At 32.1% G+C, this 24,790-nt stretch overlaps 1 protein-coding gene across 1 annotated transcript; it reads left to right on the top strand.

Annotated features, from left to right (window-relative positions):
- Positions 1-8,545: 8,545 nt before the first annotated feature.
- On the top strand, positions 8,546-11,877 carry LOC127712166 (uncharacterized). The gene has a single exon (XM_052218460.1). The coding sequence runs from the start codon at positions 8,557-8,559 to the stop codon at positions 9,937-9,939; it is 1,383 nt and encodes a 460-aa protein (XP_052074420.1). The 5' UTR covers positions 8,546-8,556; the 3' UTR covers positions 9,940-11,877.
- Positions 11,878-24,790: the final 12,913 nt, after the last annotated feature.

The raw sequence follows: 24,790 nt of genomic DNA, 5'->3' as shown, positions 1-24,790 counted from the left end.
TTACTACATATAATTTTAATGCAAAAATCAGATTACGTTAGTCCCTGAAGATACGTATACGTTGCTGGAATCATAAATAGTAAATATTCGCCAATCGCCATAAATACATTTTCCACGAAAGATTCTCTCGATTTAGTATGATTTTAATGAGATCGTGAACTTTAGCACATAATAGCAAATGTTTAGCTTTGTTGTAGCTTTAAATAATCTGGTGAAAAGCAACTATAGTGTGTGAGATTTTGCGAGGAATTGGATGTTTGCTATACTATGATTCACTTAATACTGTATGACAATACTATACTTAATCAGAATGAAATGTTTGCAGTTATTTATGAAAGGATTTTAATTGCTATGTATTCGTAAAATAATGTCTCAATAAATGAACGATTTACAAAGGCGAATTTTCTGTTTAAAGTCAATAATAATGACTTTTGAAGCCCAAACTTTCTATTACCTTTTTTTTGAACTTGTAACAAAAATGTTCGGTGTTTTGTACTATTTAAAAAGATTTAATTAAAAAATCTGTTATTTTCTCCCCACCCAATATACCCTAACAGTTATGTTGATGTGGAATGGTAACGGTTATTAAATCTTACGCAATTCGATTGGATGAAGCTATCATTGCGGGTGCAGGACAGTTTAGTAAAAATTTTGAAATACTAGGGGACATTTTAGCGCAAACATTATAGCCCATTTTAGCGCAGGATTAATCCGTTCATCTGAACCTGATTGAATAGTACTCACCATATTAAAACCATGAACAGTAATTTATGTATTAGATACAATACAAAGGTAACAAAGAAACAGGCCGGTAACAACCGTTGCCGGATAGTTTTTCTGCACGAGTAGTCAGGTCAAGGTCCGAGGCGATAGCCGAGGACCTTGACCTGACTACAAGTGCAGACAAACTATACGGCAGGTTGTTTCCGGCCTGTTTTTTGTTACCTTTGTTTTGTATCTGACTTGTACGACGTTTCAAGAAGGAAGAAGTACATTTTGCATTTAGAAGAGGTAGCAAAACTAAATATATTAGAAACTTAAATGGCCATATACCAGTTAATGTAAGTTACAGTTCAAACTCAATTTTTTTTCTCACTTCCCTTCAGCCGAGAATTTTTTCTCAAAAAATTCAAAAATCTAATAACTTTATAAAAAGAACCATTTCAAGTTAAAGGTGAATGTTATACACATTTGAGACTTTTTGAAATGCAACTTCGCAAGTAAGTAATGTATAAAAAAGATTTCAGAGGTAAGCAAGCTACCATTTGATTTTATTGGGGGGGGGGGGGGGGGGGGGAAAGGGGGGTTAAAATAAATTTAAAATAAACAGGCTTCATCCTTTTTTTGTTGAAAAAATGCAGGATGTGCCATGTCCATGTCTTGTTATTATATATATATATAGGCATATGTTTTGGATTCAAATAAAAATGTTCATGCTTATAGGTTTTTATATGTCTCTGATAGTGTTGATCAGGATTAAACACGTGTCACTATATGATCCAATCAGAGCTTAACGTCCAAAATTGATGACATAAGTTGAATGATTTTCTTTACGATTTGCTGCATATTTTAACAAGTATTACACGGACACTTTTTATTTATAGGATCAATCGTGCATTGGTGAGTTGATAGGGATTTTATCTTTTGATTAGATTTGATTTTTATATATATATATTTCCTGTCTTTTTATTGAAATATAAACGTTGGTACCAGCATTTCTTTCAGCATTGTCCAGAATACTATTCATGTCCATATATTGAAAAAAACTACATTTACGGACCGACCATTTAGCTTCAAAAGGGGGTATGTTCTTTTCTGAGTAAGAAAATTATTTAGTTTTTCAACGCTATCGCCCAAATAATTTTTTTTTCGAAATCAGCACTATTATATACGGTATTCGGAAAATCAGGAGCCAGAACATTATTTTCAGTGTCATCTGCTTGACCATTATATATTTTTTCTCATAAAATTGGGGATCAAAATGTGTTTTTTAAGGAAAAACCATAACCGGCCTTTTGAAGTTAAATGGTCAACCCCTTAGTGTACTAATATGAATAGTAATTGGAATTGTTTGAAAAAAATATTTAGTTATTGATGCTAACGTAAATATTTTTAATTAAAAAGACAGGAAATATGTCGGTGAAACAAAAAGTTCAAATCTAATTGAAATTTAAAGTGCCCATGAACTCACTGATCATGCACGAGTGATTCTATTCATAAAAAGTGTCCGTGTAACAACTAAAAAGTGTCCGTGTATCATCTAAAAAGTGTCCGTGTAACACCCATTAAGGGCATACGATACAGTTACAGGGGAGGTAATGACGTTGCTAACGTAAAATGTTATTTTGGCGACGTCAAACTGTGACATATCGGGAAAAGATGTATTTTTCGACTGATTTTTATCATTCAAACTGATTTAACTTGAAAACGAGTTCATGGACCCCTCTTTATTAAAATGACATTCGGTTTGATTACGTATGAAGATTATTTGTACCAATTTTCATGAAAAAGTCAATAATGCAATTTTTTTAAATTTGATAAATAAACAGCAAAAAATGACGTTTTTTTTCTACATTCATGAACATTTGATAAATTTGAGTTATTTCTAAACAAACGATTTCATAAATTTATAGGATACTTATATAAAACAGAAATTACAAATAATTTAACAAAAAACAGCTTGTGTTTATCTTTTAAAACAAAAAAGTTATGCATTTCTGTCGGAAGGAAAAATACGTCCACAAATCCGAATTTTGAGCAAATATCTGAAATTTCGAACTCATTTTACTCAAAAAGTAGCACATGAAGGTATATTTTTTATTACATATTTGATTTAATCAGGTAAAAAATAACCTATTTGCAAATTTTCATCAAATTTTCATTATGGGATCAAAACTGTATCGTATGCCCTTAATGTACTGTTTTTCTATAGCTCTGCTGGGGGCAAAGTCGTACAAGCTGGCTTAATGTTTAAGGTGTTTGCATTTACACTTTGGTTCATCATGGGAATAATGTTAAAAATATTCTAAAATGTCAAGGTGTCAATGCGCTAAAATGTCTAATGCCGAAATATGGGCAGTGATAATTTCACTTTTCGCTAAAAAGGGGTTTAAAATCTTGCGCTAAAATGGGCATTGATCATTTAACTTTTCATAACAATGGGTTAAAAATAATGCGCAAAAATGGGTTATAGTAAAACGTCGGATTTTTTCGCTAAAAATGTCCTGTCAATGGGCTAAAATGTCTTCCGACGATCATTGCCCCAACTTTTACCGGTTTACCTGTTCAAATTTTTCATGTATGTATTATGTCAGAACGTGAAATTTTATTAAGTTACACCAGCAGAAGTCCATTACTAGTAATGGACTTCTGGTAACTAGTAATGGACTTCTGCTAACACTAATTGTTTATAAAGACCATGCAGGAATGGCAATTCTAGATCTTTAAGAAACTATAAAATGACTTTTGTTTGTGGAAACCAAATAAAGTTTTAATTTGTCTTCAGTTTTCTGTCTGCATTCTACACTTAAAGTTCAAGTCGAACAAATTTAATCATTGCTTTTTCTTAAAAAATACGAAAAACACAATGTTCTGTAAAAGGGTCTAGATAGAGTACAGACTAGAGAATAATGGACAATAAAAAGGCAAATAAAAATAGTTTTTATACATCCTTGTCTTTCAAATATTCCGGCTTTGAGTGTTCCTGATAACAGTAAATGTAGAAAAGCGCTTCGGGCGCATGAAATTTGTAAAGTGTTGTTTTCGTTTTTTACAGCACTGGGTCGATACCGCTGATGGTGGACTATCAGTCCCCGTTGGTATCAGCATATCAGCAGTCAGTTTTCGGTACTGACATAATTTATAACAAACCTTTCTTAAATTATCCGTTTATGAATTAAGACATTATAAAAGAAACTAAGAAACTCAGGCAAAGTGGACCTTAGATGGATTTGGCTGTTTTTATGTCCTTTTTGATCATATAGCTCTTCAACAGTTTGGGTTCTTATACATGTACATCCTTTTAAATATTCGGCTTTTTACAGTTTTACTGATGAAGGAAAATCCAAAAGGAGAGCTTCGGACGCATGCAATTTATAAAGTGGTGTTTTCATTTTTACAAGTTGGAAGTTCCTTATCCGCATGCCTTTAAACATAATTATATTTTGTATATCTGAAAATATGTTAGAGTGAATTTCTTTTTACACACACGTGTACAGAAATTTACCATCAAACTGTACACTGGACGAGTTCGTGTTATTTTTTTTAATGAATCAAAAGGTTCAATTTTCCAGTTTTTACTCTTCCACCAAATTTTTGTAATACAGTGATTTTTTTACAATATTTAAATAGCGCATTCTTCAGAAATTTGAGAAACTTTACAGATAATGCGTTTTCATTCTTTGAAAAAACTATTATTTTGAATAAAAACATTGAAAAATAGTTAACGCTCGTCTACGCTATACGTAAAAAGCTTGTGTGTCTTAACAAAAAATAGCATATCGGAAATTCAAACCATCGTATGTTGAGGCTTCTTTGCAGATTTCATTTTCGAACATGCAAAACATTCCAAATTAATACGACATACAAACAATTTTGTTGCTTTGTGTTGGGTTTATTGCAAAATAATATATTTTCTCAATTAGAAGCGTTTAGTAGTACATTTAGTTCTCCTACAAACGTTACAATAAATGGCAATTAATGGCTATTTAATAATTGGTTGTATTTTTATTCTAAAAATCAAGTTGAAAAGACTGAAGTTTTGGAAAGGGGTTGCGATTTCAAAAATACAAAAATTTGATAAAATACTCATTAGAACGATAAAAAGAAAAATTGCAACGATCTTTGAGATTTAAATTTTCACTATGGAAAAAAACCAAATTAACTTGTTCACAATGTTATGTTGTCCACTTCCGTGTTCTAAAACAGTAGAAATGTACAGGATATATTGTATTCAACTGACATAAAGCGTGCATTCTATAATTTTTATCTGTAAAGTGAAAAAGCTAAAATCAATGACATTTTGAATGCAATAGACACAACAGGGGACAAAACCTTAATGGTTTTATTTCTATGTCAATGTTTATATTATATTCGTGTCAGAAGCAAAGTAGACAAATTCAGCGCAGTTTCCACCAATGCCATGGTAATATTTCAAAAGTACAGAAAAAGTAAAATATATAAATGGGGTTGAATAGGACCAATGCTTAAATGCATTTCAGAACATATACATGTATAAGCAATATGGAAGATCTAAACGCATGCGGATTATAATGTGAAGCGTATAAATGCAAATAATCGAATACAAAACTTTGTTTAGTGTGTATAATCTGTTAAGCCATTATGAAAACAAACAAAGAAAACAAAAATTGTGATTCTACAATACAATGCCCATTCTTACCTCTTTATTTAAGTTCCCTTATAGAAAAAGACAAAAATAAAAATATGTGTAAATAGGACACAATGCTCCACTCGACAATCGCATTTTTGTGTGCAGTAAACCGAGAAATATGGGTCCAAACCCTAATTTGGCATATATTTCTCATCATAATTAAAATGTGTCAACTTTATTGTCAACTAAACGGGATAGCACATCTTAACTTTTACGGTGATATTGTTTATTGAGACTCTAAATTTAGATACGATCTAGGTAAACTTATCGATCCATTAAAAACTGATTCTAAAAGGTTATCAATGTATCACTGTCATTAGACATTTGATTATTGTTTTATCGGTATGAATATTGATTTTTCTATCAACAAATTAAAACTCAACTAAATATTATTGCTATACACCTATGAACATTCGCGGCCCTACATTCTGTCGACACCTAAAATTTGGCATTGCACAATATTATGTTTTTCTTTGATTGTTAATGACGTCTTAACACTATATCCATTGCATGTTGGATGTGTACTGATTGATACTTAAGTCTTAGATACATGATTTTTTTTATAAGTTGTTACTGGCTTTAGACTAGCTTTCATTAACTGCGAATTCTCTCAGATCTGTACTTTGTGGCTTTAATGTTTTGTTAGTTTTTTGTGCTTTGTGTATCGATCTGATGAGTTTGACTCTTTTCAACTGATTTTTATACAGTTTTTTCTTATATTGTGCTGCTTCACCGCTGTCTCAGGTTATGGAGAGGGTTGGGCACCCACAAACACGTTAAACCCCACCACATTCTGTATGTATCTGTTCCAAGTCAGGAGTCTGTTATTCGGTGATTGTCGTTTGTTGTTGAATATCATATTGTTATGTACATAAATCAGTCCGTTAGTTTTCTTTAGTTTGAAATGATTTACATTTTTCATTTTGGAAAAGTTTATAGCTTGCTATGCAGTATAGATTTTGCTCATTGTTGAATGAAGTACGGAGACCTATAGTTGCTAACTTTTACGTCATTTGGTCTTTGGTGGAGAATTGTCTCATTGGCAATCATGCCACATCTTCGTATTTTTATAGCTTGATCATTGGTCTAAACTCAAATTTGGCATATATTTTTAATACAATCACATCACAATGCACATGTATACTCAGTTTCAAGTTTATGTCATTACAATTTCATGAAAAACTACATTAACAAATACCTGATACGGAACGAACGGATCGACGGACGGACGCACAGACTGATAAAAATTATGCACCTGGTATACATAACCCCGGAGAAAAGAGAAGAAATAGACTAAAATATAAAAAGACAGAATCTCATTAAGATTCTATAGACGGTTGCATCCTGTATTAGATCAAAATGAAGCAACATGTTATAACTGATATATCTCCGTAATGAAGTGCCCGTAATTGATTATATGAAGTCTATAAACATAAGATTTAAATCACGCAATTATCCTAGTAAGAGACATCATGCAAAGTTTGTACGATACCATGGATACGATAATTATTGACGTTTTGTTCTTGTAGAAAATTGTAATAATACTGTCAGTATTTTGAAAGAAAAAAATTGTTTTGAAAGCAAATTTTAACGTATTACTCAACTACTTATAATAATTAGCTTTACCTAAAATTGCGGAAAACGCTATCGAAATAAATAAATAATCCATTTCAAAATCAAATGACCGTTTAGAATAGTTAAGTTGTTTTCTCCAGGTATGAAATATTGGAATTGTGTAGCTCATACTAACGTCAAATAACTTATGAAATGTTGATAATAAATTATTCATATAACGTCACATTTATATATTTTAACAAGAGGCTGCTACGAGTCTGAATAGATCAACTGATAAAACTGATAATGCTAACTTGATATTTATTTTTACTTTGAAATAACTATTTTTCTTTCAGAAACTAATTACTTTTAAATTTACATCATTTAAGTTAAATCAAAGTGGATAAATTATTGTTTTCTTCAGTACCTGGATCACAATTAGATGTTTGCGTAGAAATCGGAATCACTTTTTTTTTTACAAAATCTTCCAATCTCCTGTTTCAATCAAATATCCTGGGTCTACACTAAGCAGTCAACACAGTACAAAGACCATTGAAACAATTTGTTAACCTCAATTTGCTTGCAAAACAGTTTTAATATTTACTGTTTTTCTGTACCTTATGCTGTTTTTGAAATGATATTAAAAACATCAAAAGTTTATAAAGATCAGCATTGCCGTTAGCAGGTTCTGCGTGCCCATGTAGAGTCCAAGATACGTTTTAACTTGCCAATACAAATAATTAAAATGGTAATAACTCCTATATTGAGTCAGTTTAATGGTTTCAGTCATATTGGCATTTTTTGTTGCAGTAGATCTTATATTGCTGATCCTTTTCTCAGTTTTTAAATTTCTACTATCCCTTTCAGGATCTTTAGCAAAAACACAAACATTTGTCAAAAATTATCACTTAAGAGCAGTTACTTCTATATAGAGTGAAACAATTGAGTATATCTTGTAGTGATGATAATTTATGCTGCTTACAGTTTCTGTCTATTATAGATGAAAATAAAACTTAATAAATTCCGTGCGTCCGAAGCGCTTTTCTCAATTTATCTTTATCAGGAAATCCCAAACCTATATAACCCCCAAAAGAGACACAAAAGAAAAGCCAATTATATAGTTTAAGAGAAAAGAATAGACAATTATATAGTTTAATATTATCGTTGATATTTTCTATGTTAGCAGTTTTAGTTTAAGCATGAACCCCACCCCCACGACATTTATATATATCAGTAAAACGATAAACTACAACAAAATTGTTATTTCAGGGCAATAACTCATATGAGATGTTGATAAATGTTTTCAATCCAATAGCCATTTTTGTAAATCTTGTACTGCATCTTATTTTCATAATTACAATATCTACCTATCTATCATTGTTTTCAAGAATAGATATGCTCTAGAACTAGTAAAACATCGTCATTAAGGGGAAATATTCCCAACAAGAAACAATCTGCTCATTTTGTAAAATTTAAACAATTGGTAGATCTTACTACGCTGAAATACGTCCATTATTCATAATTATTTCAAATGAACTATAGATGCTTTTGTTTCTTTCACAGAATCATCCAACTCAAACGGCGGTGTGCTTAAAAATGGATTTGAACAGAAAATGGAATTCGAAAACATAACCGAAGTAACTATATTAATGGAAGAAACAAACACAACAAAGCTATTACAATGGGAAATATCATATGAAGCACAGATTATAAGCGCAGTTTACCTTTCCACAGGGATGTTTATTGGTTTGATTACGAATACCCTTCTGATTCTTGTGATTTGCCTTTCACCAACATTAAGAACTCCACCTAATTACCACTTGGTAAATATTAGCTTTAATAACTTACTGCTGAGTATCTGTATGATATTTTCCACACTTTCAGTATTTGGAGTACAAGATCATGATGATAATTTTTTTGTTGCGATTCAACTTTTCATTACTCAGCATTGTACCACACAATACTTTGCAACATTTGCTTCTATAGGAATTTATAGAAATATAACACTAAACAAACCAACTTTATCTTTGCGCATACGAAAAAGAATAGTGCGTAGGTCTATTTCAATAAGTTGGTTTCTGACGTGTTTATTAAGTTTAATTTTTACGATTACTTTCATGGATAAAGATTCATTATTGTGTATCACACTGACGCCTTTTCAGAAATCATTTGTCATATGCCAAGAAACGGATTATCTTCCAGAGCCAGGAAAAATTTGCATGGCTGTGATCATCTGCTTCTTTTATGTGGTTGCTTTAATTTCAACGTTATCATCTTATTACACTATATCCAAAGAACTTAATATCATTAAACCAAAGACATCAAATAAAATTTTACCCATATCTAGGGCAATGAGTTTATCATCAGAAGACACCTGTGACCCCCAAAACCATTATCAGATAGAGCCAAACATACCAAGTCAAAATGGTTCTATCCAGGTATATACTATCCAATGCGCTGACAGTGAGGAAACTGTTGTACATTACCAGAAAAATGAAAATATGGTGACATTTGAAGAGGTATTCGCTTTACAAAACCCAATTCTAGCACAATCGATGGCAAACTCAAAGCGACCCCTACAGGCCACGCTTAGCAACGCTTCAACACAATCGAGGACTTCTAGAATTGATTTTACAGATATATCACCAAACGCTGACCTACAGAGATTTCAAATGATGAAAAACAATTCAGCTCTGAGAAATCAAACGCTAAGGCGAGACAGAATAAGTGTCCGAAGTGCCACAAAAAATAGCTTTATCATGTTTACAGGATACTTATTGAGTTCACTGCCTTTAATAATATGTAGTGTGCCTTATGCTACCGCCAGATCGGAATCTATAGAGACAAGAGTTTATATATTTTTATTTTTAAAGTTTTTATTTTATGCAAATGCATTTGTTTCATCAACATGGTATTTATTTTTTAGCAAAAGAGTGCGTAAATGTTTGTTCAAATTATTAGAGGGAAGTTTTCCATGTATATTTGGCAGACGTTAGCTTAATATGTGAAGAAAGAAGCAAAACAAATATCAAAACACTGAAATTGAATCATAAAAGGGGTCGTATAGTTTAAACAACAATCAAATAGAAGTGTGTAGAAACATGAATTATTCTGTGAACGTGGTTAGTTGCTCAATTTTCAGAAACATATGTAAATAGCAAAAGAAATCATCTCGATTACTTTAATTAATGACTGAATAAAATTGTTGGGAGCTCTAAACTAAAATCGATCTATTTAATTAGTTGTTGTTAAGACTTGTATGTAATTAGCGAACAGAGATCGATGACCTCGGTCACTTTTTGCCGTGATTACATAGGGCGATTATTAGCTCTGAACTAAAATCCATAGATTCTTTTTCAAGCGTTACAATAATACTTTTTATATCATACTATTTGAATCGTGATAAAAAGGTATATAACATCGTCCTTTTGTTATTAAAAAGATATAGGTGCAAACTTCCCATATTTTGAAATAATTTATGAGGAGGTAGATTTTAATGAAATTTCTAGAAAATAGATAGAAAAATAAGGGGGACAGACTACATAGCAAAAAATACAATTTATTATGAAATTTAATGTCAGAGTAACCTCCCTTTAAACCAAGTTCGTTAGATTTCCAATGACATTAAAAGTTTCTCTGTTCTATCATAACGTATAATACTCATATTACTAGTTATCAAGAAACCAACATTTCAAATTCTTCAGACAAATTTGTCCTTATGGATTAAACAATTATTTTATGTCTATCTTAGTCAAATAACTCTTCTCGTATTTTGGTACTAATACATCCTTGTTTTTCAAATTTTTGGCTTTGAACGAATCTTATGTAGAAAAGACCAGAAAAGCACTTCGGAAGCATAAATTTATAAAGTGTTATTTTCCTTTCTTACTTGAATTGAAGTTCGGAAGAGCTTCGTTTGTTTCCAACCAGTCTTGATTAAGATTAGAAAAGGCGTTGGGTTGATAAAAACAGTACTCCAAGTATTCATTATATTTTTATATGATTTTATATAGTATAATAAGATGCAACAGTAGTTTACCGAGTTCAAACTTTCCGTCCAACTTAGAGCATGAAGATGTTTTGTAAGACGTTTAACATTCCCAACTACATGTGAGTAACTACCTAACCGAATAAAAAAATTCTCGTAAATCAGTTTTAATATACAAACCAGGAGACACGAGCATTAAAAATAGGAAGATACTAAAGGGACATTCACAACTCATAAGGCGACGAGAAACTGACAACGCCATGGTAAATAACGACGAAAAGACAACATTGACCAGACTACAAAACCATACATATAAAACTAAAGACTAAAACAAAGAGTAACTACAAGTTTAAAACAGCAATAACTAAGTTGGATTGAACACACGAAGAAGTGGTGTTTTAATAGAACAGGCGCTGAAGAATTTTAGCGTGCAACTTATAAAAGATACTGGTCGTTGAATTTCTTTTTATTCGAGCGTCACTGATGAGTCTATTATAGACAATACGAGCGTCTGGGGTACAAAATTATAAGCCTGGTATCTTTTATGAGTTTATTTGTTTAATAAGTGCAGATATGTAACTTGTTTTTGTCATACGCTTTCAGATTTTTATTTATGAATGGAAAAATAAAAGAACGTTTACCTCTTACCAATCAAAATGCTTTCAAGGTTTTTCCTAAGGTAAACGCAATGTAAAATGATTGAAAATTATGTTAAAAATTTTGAGGTTCATTAGTATTTTTATTTATCGTGTTACAGTAATATATACATATATAAAGTTTAATTCTACAAATTATGCGCTTTGAGGGGAAAATGTCATACCAATTTGATATGCATTTATATAACTGTATCTCTGATTTAAATTTTATACATTGATATCGTCAAAATCGAACTATATATAAGTATAAACACAATGTATATCGTAGATGTAAATTAAATTGGTGCGCGTAATTGTCATATTGTTGAGAATATTATATTGTTATGTTTTTAAATTAAATTTAAAAAGTAATGAAATTTCGTTGGTGCTACAATGAATTAAACAGTGATAATTGTTTATCTGAATCCAATCCACGACAATAGAGATCAACATATATAAAGTGAAAAGACAATACCGTATCAGAATGAGAGGAAGTTATAAAAAAGGATAACAAAAATACCGAACGCCAAGACAAATTCAAAAAGGGGAAGTCCATAAAAAAAGACATAACCAAACTCTATCAACCAACGGAACAAGTGATAAACAACTTCCATATTTTTGACTTGGTACAGGCATTTTCCGAAGAAAACGGTGGGTTAAACCTGGTTTTATAGCTAGCTAAACCTCCCACTTGTATGACAGTTGTATATAGTTCCGTTATATTGACAAAATTGGGTGCTCAACCCAAACAGACATAATTGGTTAATGTGACAATTGTTTGGATCCAGCATCCAAAACTGTGCAAAAATACATCACAGATATACACACACAACTGACTATAATATTCAAACAAAACAGACAAATTAATCTAACAAACACGCAAACCAAAAAGGTGTAGTAGATACTCTCAGGACCAACCTGTACCAGGAATGCCCAAAGTAAAAAAACCGATGGCGGGATGCATACATTCCAAGTCACGTCAATAGTCATACCAAAAGAAACATAGCACAAGGCAAATAACGGGTTCACTAAAGTAAAATAAAGCGATACACAACTTCAGCATCTAGAATCTATAACTCAAAACCATCCTGTATTATAACTGAAGAAGACTAAGAATATTTAGAATATTTAACTATTAGGTGTTGGTACTTTTCGATGATTTTTTTTTTTTAGAAATGACGCGACGTTCTTTGACAAAACTCTGGTTCATTAATTTTTTGCTCGGACACCGTTTAAGTCTGAGTAGCAGCTGCAAGCCTTTGAATATCGTATGAGTTGAGAAATGTATCCTCCATATGCTGGTGAAGTTGGTATTTTGCAGTTAAGATGAGAAAAATTTATAATTTCAAAATTAAAATCGTCTTGGTTGACATAGATTCTTGTACTGAGATGACCGCTGTTGTCAAATTTGAGGTAAATGTATAGAAATGATGCAGAGGATGTTATATCTGTGGTTTTTTAAATCTCTAGTTCAGGAGGATATATTAAAGGGACCCGATCAGAAAAGTTTGGATTGTTTATGGAAAGAACATCATTAGTATACCTGTATGTGAAATTGAATAATCTAGCTTCTTTGATCTTCTTATTTTTACAAGTGTAGGAAGGAACTCCGACGCATATGCAAAAAAGAAAAGGTCGACTAGGAGAGGTGCACAGTTGATTCACATAGGAATGCCGACAATCTTGAAAATTCTACCTCCAAATTCCACAAATATGTTGTCAATGAGAAACTCCAGTAAACTGATCACTTGTTCTTCGGTGTAGCACCTTTTATTTTCGGGCTCATTTTTAACAAAAGTATGCCGAATTATATCTCAAAACATTAAATTTGTAGAGTATGGTACAATTTTTATGGAGTAAAGGAATGTGCATTTTTTTTTCAGACGGGGTTTTAAAATTTTTCATGAGGTATGGCAGTGTAAAAGGTGGAAAAATTGAAGGTTTTAATAAAATTTATTTCAGAAAATGACCGAGATTTAAAATTTCCCATAAGTTTTCCCTTTTGAGTTATTAAGAATCCACATATAGTTAATGCCACTACGCGAGTAAACAGTGTCACAGTATTTCTGTTATCCTTATTTCACTGCAGACAAAATGTTTGGTTAATCTAACGGACAATTCCGTTATAGAAAATGTAGATGAGCCGGCAATTTTCCGTTGTTTGTACGGAGTCTTGTGAAGTTTAAGTATCATATACAAACAATGTAAGTCATCAGATTTGCTGTTCTTTGAACTATTCGATGAAGCCATTAAGGACTTTTGGTTTGCCAAGATCACATCTTTATCAATGGTAACTTTTTTGTACGTAGGATTACCCGAGTGTTCATTTATTCCTAATTCTTTGTTTAAACACTCGTAGTAATAGGATTTACAGATTTACATACAAATACAATTATATTGTTTGAAGCTTTGTCCTCAGGAACAACAACATATTGGTCGTGAATAGACTTCAGACATTTGACAGCCTCTTTGCCTCTAAATGCGGACTTAGGTCGAACATTTACACAGTTTTTGTTGTGGATTCTTCGTTTTATCAGCGACCTAATTCTGACAGAGCATATAGTTCAACCTTTTTTCGTTTTGCCCATGCTCTGGCGTAATCCTGAACAGAATCCATTATTATTTTGAAATTATGATTCCAATTGAAGTGTTGTGGCTCTCTAAATTTGGGAGTATGGGATATCATCACCTTCCGGAGATGTTCATGTTGAATCATATTTAGATCGCCAGTAATTACATGGCCATACGGCTTGTAAATATATGGAGAGTGGGAACAGTCACATGTTAGAGAAGTTTTCAAGTATTTTTCTAAATCCATTCTTGCAATGCTTGTTTATAGTTAAATATTTTAGGTGCAATGGTTTTGGTGTAATTATAGGAGATAATAGGAACAGACTAATTTTGAAAATAATGCGGAATTTTAGATGAAACTGAATTGAAAAAGATTCCCTATTTTCATCTTGCTATGGTTCTGATCTTACTGTTTAAATAGACGAAAAATAGCTACATCACAAACTATACTTACTAGTCTGTATATTTGGGAAAATAAACAAGTCTAAATTGAAAACAACGTTCAAACCTATGATTGCGTTGAATAAAAACCGCAATTTTTATACGTGTGCATGCAAAACAAATTTCTTGTTACAGGGGTCTAAATACAGCACAAACAACATTTTCCAAAAGACCAAAAAAGTGAAAACGTATATTTTAACAAAACGCATTTATAATCCAGGCATAAGGTGTTCGATCCTTCTCTAAATTCGCCAATGTTTTCTACTAGATTTCAGTTCGTCATTTTTTTTATTAAAAATTTGCAAACAAAACCTTGTGTAGATCATAGTATTGATTTTACATTATATAATGCATGTTTGTTTCAACATAATTGTAAATTAGTTGTTATTTTGATCATTAAGACTTCGAACCAGCGAATGCATATTACCCTGACAGATACAACGAAACCTTATTAATTATCATTCAAATTTCAATACTTACGCACAAGTTGCATGACCAAGAATTGTGCAAAATATATACCTAAATCAATTATTAAATTCTTATTGCTCGGGAAAAGTTATGGGCATTACACGCAATGTTCTGACTTTGGAAATTTTTCATGTGTCGCCTCAGAAGGTTAATATAAATTATGTTTCGTAGCACAACAGCCCTTGTGTACATGATATAAAAATAAAGAAATGTGGTTCGATTGCCAATAAGACACATAACTATCCACCAGACAAAAAGACGAGAATGTAAACAACTCTAGGTCACCATATGGCCTTGAATGATAGGTAAATTTGACAAAGACGCCAACAAATAAATTTTTTGTAAATGATTGTAAATTAACAAAGACACCGATACAAACGTTTTTGTAGTTCATAGTAAATTGACAAACACGCCGATGAAAAACAAGTTTTTGTAGTTGATGATATATACCATATATAGTATGATACACCTTCTCGATAAAGTATAAATTCAGTAAAATATGACTACAAGGGTAAACAAAATAGAAAAAAAAAACCACTGTCAATACCTCTTGCGTCCGTATCGAACCTCGGGGCTCACCAGCTCCAGGAACGCTCAAAGTAAAAACTCGATAGCGGAATGCATAAATAACGAGTCACGTCAAATTCAGACGACCAAAAGAAACATATAATAGCACGAAAACAAATAAAGGGAAAAATGTAAAGCAAATAAAAAGATACACAACTTCAGCATCTAGAATCTATAAATCAATACCATCTTGTGTTATTTGTGAAGTTGACATTGAATATTCATCTATTAGGTATTGGTACTTTCCGATGAACTTTTTGGGAAAAAGGACAAGACGTTCTTTGACAAAATCCTGGCTCTTTGATTTTGTGCTCAGACACCGATGACGTTTTACAAAGTCTGGGTAACGAATAGCAAGCTCTTGAATATCGTATGAGTTGAGAAATGTATACTCCATTCGCGGGATGAGGAAAATTTATAGTTTCAAAATTAAAGTCGTCTTGTTTGTCATAGATTCTGGTGCTGAGATGACTTCTGTTGTCAAATTCGAGGTGAATGTCAAGAAATGATGCGGAAAAAGCTGTATCTGTGATTTCTTTATTCTCTAGTTCAGATTAAAAAAAAATGGGATCCAATCTGAAAAGTTTGTTTATGTGGTGTGGATGTGTAAAGGGTGGAAAAATCGAAGGTTTTGATGAAACAGATGTAATTGAATAGTCAATTCATAAAAAAATAATATCCTCTTGCCCCCTCCTCCTAACCCCCTTATCAAATGGTCGTCCCTTTAAAGACAAGTTTATTTTATGAAATTTCAAGAAGCAAACCACGAACGGTCATTGATAACGAAAAAATATAGGAACCGAAACATGTAAAGGTTGAAACATCGGGGAAATTATTTGTTGCATAGAAGACTTTTTTCTGTTATAACAGAAAATGAGAAGAGATTTCGAACACTAGAATCTTAGGTTGGATATATTCAAGACATTGGTTGCATTTGGGTGAATGCTTCTATAAGCAGACTTTTTGTTATCAATAACGGATATAAGGAAATTGACGAGATACCCATTTGACCCAATGTCAGTCGTATGAAAAGCAACGTTAAAATCAAGATTAATACATAGTTTTACTAGTATATAGTCTATGTACAATGTTTGAAAAAAATAGGATAACTTTACCTGTCTATTCTAACCTAAAAACTTTTCTGGCATGAAACAAGTATATACTCTCCACCCTTAATAATGCCTTCCTTGTCTGGTTAACCAAGGGTTATAACACCTTTGACAATATAATAGATGCTTGTAGGTTGTGTATCTGTGCAGTTCATCTTTTTTTCAATATATTATAACAATGCGAATGTTACTTGTCATAAACTCACACAATTCTTTTTTTTTAACATACTACCTTGTACGTGACAACTCTACACTGTATTATCTCCGTTGGGTAGCCAAGACAAATAATGTTAAAACAACGACAATGTGTGTTTATATGATAATAACATTAACATGTTGCTCGGTTTTGGGAGAGCGAGAATGTTTGTTACTAGTTTTCCGATTGTATATAAAGATATTCTTGATAAAGTTCTGAATAACTTTCAATTTCTTATGTGATTTTACGTCAATAGGTCTGATGCACCCGTATCACAAAAACACCAAAAAAATACCACACAATTGTGATAATGACAATAGCTTTTCATGGAGGTTTTCAAAACACTTCTTTAAAATCAACAAATGTTTTATTCTAAAAGAAAACAATGACAGAAGATTTATCAAAATTACAAATATTTTCACCGGAAATTCATCAATTAATTGTAATGACTAGCACTCATTTTGTCTTCTCTTATTATTGTATTAGACATGAAACTCCTTAACTTTATCATCTAAATATTTGAAGTAAACGTTTTCCCTATTTTTCATCATTTTAAATCGTTGAGCTGTTAAATCTGGCTTTTGTTCTTCGGTGTAGGTATATAGTTTCTTAAGTTGTCTAAAAGATCTATTTGGCATTTGCCATTTATGACTAGATTTATGGTTGTATTCAATGTGTGAGAACTCATCGTCAATTTCATTTTTATTGTCGATGAAAGATTCCGTTCTTTGTAAACCTGCAGGAAATATTTGAGATTGATTTCGAGTGGAAGCTGGCGCGATATCAAGAGATGAATGTCTACCAGAATTACCCACAATTCCAAGTGACGTATTCCGGCCAGATCTATTTACAGCTGACTTTGGTTGTCTGGCTGGGATAGCAGTGAAAGGTCTTGGTCTGTTTACATTTCTTTTGCGTGGATTTGTTATTACGGAATTTCTGGCAATAACTCCTTTTTTAAAATTTTCACCGCCATAGTATAGAATTGAATTTCCAGGTCCAAAATCAAGAACACAATTGGCTGGGACAGCTTGAAGTATCTTTTTTGGCACTAATATATCTGGTGGAGGCGGTGGTTTAAGAAGTCGTTTTCTTTCTCTTCGGAAATTTTCAAGGTCAAAATCTATTGTTTTCTCTGAAATCTTTTTTAATGATTCAAATGTTTTTGTCTTTTCACGGTTGTATTCCAATAGGTATTTGCTTGATTGTTCGTTATAACGACATATAACCCCGAATCTTAGTCTTTCTGCCATTTCATTGGCTGCTTGAACTGGTACACTATATTCGCGGTTGGTAAATTTTTGTGTTGCATTTTCCATCGTGGTCCCTGAAACTATAAGATTCAATTTATTTTGATTAAGATTATCTTTTATTTGATATCTCTACGGTTTACTGTGGAAATGTAGAAATATGGTAAACAGGACGTCTCGTTTCCGGTATGGTAAAACCAATGCTTCAAAAAGGGAAAGTGTTGTTTAGATGTGCGGAACTAGGTTGCGGGTTGCTAGGCAAAATACATTCTCCTATCCAACATATCTTTTATTATTAGTAAATAGTCTCATTAAAATGAATCGTATGACATAATTATAGTCTGCATATATATCATTTAGAGTAAATATGATGTGAACAAAAATTTATTATAGGTTTCTGATAACATCTGAAGCTTGTTTTATTTGATCGAGACTTATAACGCTTTACGAATTTCGAATTCACCGGCACAAAATGGTCCTATTATGAAAACTTCTCAGCATCATACCGATGATTTTGTTTTCTAAAGCTTTTTTTGGCATATTGTTATTGTAAAATACTGTATTTGACTTAGATCAAAGATATTTCGAAAGCCGGGTGAATCATATATGACGTCAAAAGCACAAAGCTCGATTGATGGTTTAGACAAAGTCCAGTGACAAACATTTTATTCTTATCCAAGACGAGAAAAAAATGGATAGGCTGTGCAAAGAAAATCGACCAAGATGAAGGTTTGGAAAGTTAGCTTGCCACCAGGAAGTGGAAAGGGGCAAATAATTAGCCTTGCATTCAACATACAAGCCGCTTGGGGACCCTTCAAAGAGTTGTTGCTAGAGATTTCAACGTGCAGAGAGCGAGATATTCTACTTGCAGGAGTCGTTGGATTAAACTTCACTATTCTGACAAGACATGGCTGCGTAATTTATATACCCAACACAGCCAATAGGGCGCCCTCATTAGCATGCATTTTACTGACGGAGGAGAGATGTCAAGATGATCATATTTAGTATATTCCAGTCAATCCTTGTGATTTTGCAGTGAAAAATGAAAACGAAAGACTGTCAGAAAATATAACAAATATATAGAAAGGTTATTATAAAATGTTATACTTGTCATGGCGAATAGTTTACCATTGTAATGAATGATATAATCAAATCGAATAAAAGGTATCAGAAAATTTAGAAAGGAAATGATTGATAAAACCTGCAATTACTAAAAAGTGATATATTTAGAAATCTTTCGAAAACATTGATTACCAAATAAATCATTTAAAAAATATTGTTGTGAGTGATATATAAATAACCTGCCACGTTCGGTCTGTGTTATTGTTAGATGTTTTTTTCTGCTTTGTATCGATCTGATGAGTTCAGCCCTTTTCAACTATTTTTTTATAGTTTGTTCTTATGTTGTACACTGCCATACCACTGTCCCAGGTTAGGGGAGGGTTGGCGTCTTCAAACATGTTTAACCCCGCCATATTCTAAATGTGTGTCCCAATTCAGGAGCCTGTAATTGAATGGTTGTCGTTTTTTTGTGATTCTCATATTTGTTTTTCGTTTATTGTTTTGCATAGTTTGTTCTTGTGTGGTGCCGTTACACCACTCCCAGGGTTAGGGGAGGCTTTGCACCTTCAAACATTCTTTATGTGCCTGTCCAAAATCAGGAGCCTATTCAGTGGTTGTCGTTGGTTCATGTCTGTCATATTTGTTTTTCGTAAATTGTTTTGTTATAAACTAGACCGTTAGTTTTCTCAATTAATTTGTTTTATATTTTTCATGTCGGAGCCTTTTATAGCCGACTATATACGGTATGGGTTTTTTTTTCATTGTTGAATGCCGTACGATTTCCTATAACTGCTTACATCCACTTCAATTGAACTTTGGTTGATAGTTGTCTCATTGGCAATCATAGCACATCTTCTTATTGTTATATGTCACCTCTGAAAATATATATGATGTATATTTTCTCATTTCAAACATTTGTATTTATAGATTATCGTTGGTTATCTCAACGAGATTGATTTTCTCGCTTGAGCCGGTACGGCGAAAGCGAGAAAAGCAATCGAGTTGAGATGACCAATGATAATCTGTTTATCGCTATTTTACCTATGAAGACGTTGTTAATTTCCTTGACAACGGCACGTGTTCCCTTAGTTTCTAGCGATAATTTTCATATCACTCGACTCCATCTTCATATCACTCGACTCCGCTGAGAACGGAAATTATCAGTCAACAAGATCAAAGGAAAAATTCGTAAAATAGCGATAATTGGTTTTAATATAAAAAAAAACCTAATATTTTCAAAATTATACAGGATTTTTTTCAATAACATATATGTTTTTTTTCTTCAATTACATACACAACATACATTTTTTTTAAAATTCAAAGTTCTATTTATGTTTTCCCATTTTTCGATTGAAACACAACATTTTTTTTCATTTCCCTTCTAAAACAAATAAGAGTTTCTTTTAAAGAAAATTAGAATCAAACAATTTATTTACCACCCCTCACAAAAGATGAAATATCGGTGCCTTGGCAGGCACCTGTCTCATATCCACATTTTATTTGTTAGTTGTATTTTATTCATTATGTTTATTTCATCAGATTATGATGAGAAAAAATGTATATGGAATTTTCTCAGTTGACACACGAACTTTATTGATGCAAAATGATGCATATACATTTAGAAAAATACCGACGAAAACTGGCCAGTGGTAGGAAACATTATCACATACACACAGAAGTTAAGTGAATGCTTTAACTGATTATTGAAAAAACTTACATATTAAATGGATAAAAGTAGGGTCAAAAGGTATTTTAACTCCCTCCACCCACCAAAAAATGATAACTAAAAACTTACAACTTGAAGATAAAAATCTGCTTTTCATTAACATCCGCTGATAACCGTGCAACCATTAGAATTGGCGTCTATCAAATGATTTTTGAATGAAATATTGAATTAAGGATAAAATGAGTTATAAAGTATTTTTGGATAATATGATACAAATGCTTATGGTATTCCTAAACAGGTGTATCAATATTTTGATGGATAAAATGACGACTTTAAACTTAAGACTAACAATAAAGTTAAATGTATTTATTTTATTTTGACGACCCCTGGTACAAAGGGTTGTTTAAATAAATAACAAACGTATTTCTGAAACTATCATCAATTACATTAAATCTTAATTTGTTATTTAGACACTGAGTATTGATGGCCACCGAGTATAATAGAGCTTTGGTCGCCGAGTATACGGAAATCACAAGGAGATATGACCATGCAAAGAGGTATGGCCAATTTCCGCTGCATAAGTTTCACTCATAGGTTCAAAATCGGAAATAGTTAATGGAATTTCGTACAATTAGTACATTTAAGATTCTAAAACGCAAGAACGTAAGAATATTGGACATTACGATTAGTGTATATCTGCACTAAGTACACAAATGGTGGAGTATAATGGATATAAAAATGTGCATTTTGATAATATAAGGACACACTTCTAGATTTGCCTTATGCATCCTCCAATATACACACAGGTCCGTAGATAGCCTATATAAAAATACATATCAGATTCTGCCAACCATGTCCTTATTTCTACAGTGTTAGTAACTTTTTCTGTCTGTATCCTTCCGTCAACCCACTTTTTTCAAAACATACGGCCAATTTATTAATAACTGTATTTATAATTAGTAATATCAGTGAAATATTTTCCACTGGCTAATTAAAACAAAAAGAAATCAATCAACCAATTAAAATACTAGTCGGTTGCGGCATAGTTGGATATCAGCTTTTATAAGATATCATTTTCAAGACTATAAAAAAGATTAAGAAATGCTTATGAACATACATGTATACCCGTTGGTGTTGCAGAATCACCTTAATTTTAAAACAATAATTTTGCCAAAACATATCACGGTATACAACTTTCTCGTTTGGCAATTTCAGAAGCTTTGAAGAGTGAATGTTGAAATGTTTTAAAGTGAAATTCTAACTGTTTATAGTTTGATTTCGAACGAACATGAAAAAAAAAATCAGAAACACATGCTATTCGAAGATCATTTGGTATTTTGGCCGGGTTGGACAAAGCCGGCTAATAGTATGGTGATGTAAACTTTTATGCAATTGTTTGTGTATTTTTTACAGACTTTGGAATTTAGTCATTTTTCTACATTGGAAAATCACAATTATTGCAACCATTCGAGACTTTGGCCCATTTTTCATTTGATTTTGAGTTATTATTGTTTTCAGAATTATTTCAGTATTTACCATGATACCGTAATACCTAAACCAAGTTTGAATAAAAAAAGTCCTATCATCCAGTAACAACCAAACAGTGGCTAAGATATACTAAGTAAAATTTGAATATGAATAAAACAGCGGAATTTATACAGAAAAGGACGTGTATTGACACTTTATCAAATATTGATCATAGTTTATCATTTAAACTGATGATCAAATCAGTAGATTATATATAGGTAGTTAATCAGGGTCTACTTTACCCTTTTAATCTTATGTATTATTTGAACAACTTCAAATAGATTTTCCTTTCAAATGACAAAGAAAATAAAAAGGTTTCTTGATTAAAACAACGGAATTATGCAAACACATGAACACAGTTGAAGAAATATTTTAGATTATTTTGTTATCTTTTATGAGCAATAGTAAAAGTGACAAATATTTCTGTTTTATAAAATTTTCTTTAAGTATCGAAAAAAAGGGATGAACATGATCAACAATTGGTGTTAATGGTATTAGTCGGTTTCATAGAAGGGGGATTTGGAAGCAGTTGAAAGAGAGAGAGAGTAACAAAAAAAACCATAATCAAAACAGAATTTGTTTCCGATTTGCCTTGCAACTCCTATCTTATTAAAAGTAATACAGTACAGTAGACACCACGAGGACTTTTTGTGTTTGAGCAGTGTTGTCTTTTAAATTTGAACTGCTTATTCAAATTCATTTTTTTTCTCTAAAACGTTTTATCTATATTGCCTTATTATTTTGTAAGTAAACACCAAATCCCTACAATATCTCAAATAGAAATAATGATGACCTCTAGTCGACTTTTGGGTTGTTGAACCGCTTTCAGGCTAACTCATTTACATATACTCCACATGTGTTTGCTGTGATGGTTTAATGATAGGTTTTCGCTTTAATTCCTTTAGAATGACGTGGCAAGCATGACCACAAGGCCGACCCATTAAACTTCTTTAATTTTTTAATACCGCTGAACAAAATAAAACCAAATGGATTACTGTCAGTCGTTACTTTGTTGCCAACTGGACTAACAATACGAAACCAACAATGTACTAATATATTACAATGGATCCCGTCAAAAGTATATGGAGATACGTCGAAAGTATATGGAGATATCCTTTCACCGTTTGAACCATATATATCATAAGTATCTTTCTGCTGTATATGTAACGATTGTTGTAAGGTTTTTGCCAATCTGCAAGCCAATGTGTTCGTGATAGAGGTTGTCTTAGTTTTGCATGGAATGATGCTATAGAAAATAGATATCAAAATGATTTTCTTGAGAACCAACAGAGCGCGACAGTAAAATTAAGACATGAAAGGTAATTTCTTATGTCGGTGTACGGATTCCAGACCATCAACTAATAATACAACCTATCTTTTGAAAATTCCTGTACTAGATGATATTTGCAAACATTTTAAATGTTGACAAGTGTTATATTTCTTTGGTAAAACTACTACTACCTTTGAAAATAATCATATTTCTAAATACACACACAGCCTGGGTGCAAAGTGGTCAATACTGGTGCATTTGAGAATTCAAAACTGCTTGAATATTTAATTGGAAAAATAACTTTGAATATGAAGATCATTCAATTTTCAGCCATTAAACTTTTTGCATGATCCTGTCCAGAGTATTAAGCATCTGAAAGGGTTTTATACGGTTTTGTTCTTCGTTGTAAACAACTATATTCATAAGAATAGGCAAAAAAGAAACTACAAATGCAAGTTGGAACACAACAGGCAATGTTTCAATTGACATGATAAAAAAATAAAACTATATATATATATATATATATACTGAAGAAACATTGATTGTCGAAATCCGGATATTGTGTACTAATTTTTGCACCTTTTGTTTGCGGTATAACATCTTTTCAACAAGTTTATTGTTTTCTGTTTGGTATTAAATTAATAGTTAAGATCCATTTTGTTACAGCTGGTGATCCGTTTATTTGGCAATCGCCAATGGCAGTCAGCAGGGTTTAAGAACATGCGTTGTTCGACCTGCTAGTTAAATGCGTTTTGTTAAAAAATACTTTTTCACTTTTTAGGTCTTTTGGAAAATGTTGTTTGTGCTGTATTTAGACCCCTCTACCAAGAAATTAGTTTTGCATGCACACGTATAAAAATTGCGGTTTTTATCCAACGCAATCATAGGTTTGAACGTTGTTTTCAATTTAGACTTGTTTATATTTTTTCGTTTGGGCTTGTATTATATTTATTTGCCTTCGGGTTTATATGATCCCTTCATCCTATTTCGACTCTTCAAAATTCAAGAGTCTATCCTAAATTGAGGTAAACTATATGGCCTTCCAAATACTGTTTCGATTCGATCGAAACGGTATTTGGAAGGCCATATAATTTACC

Source organism: Mytilus californianus, unplaced genomic scaffold, assembly GCF_021869535.1.
Source record: "Mytilus californianus isolate M0D057914Y unplaced genomic scaffold, xbMytCali1.0.p SCAF_8, whole genome shotgun sequence".
Classification (NCBI taxonomy): domain Eukaryota; kingdom Metazoa; phylum Mollusca; class Bivalvia; order Mytilida; family Mytilidae; genus Mytilus; species Mytilus californianus.
This window is presented reverse-complemented; position numbering and strand designations above follow the sequence as displayed.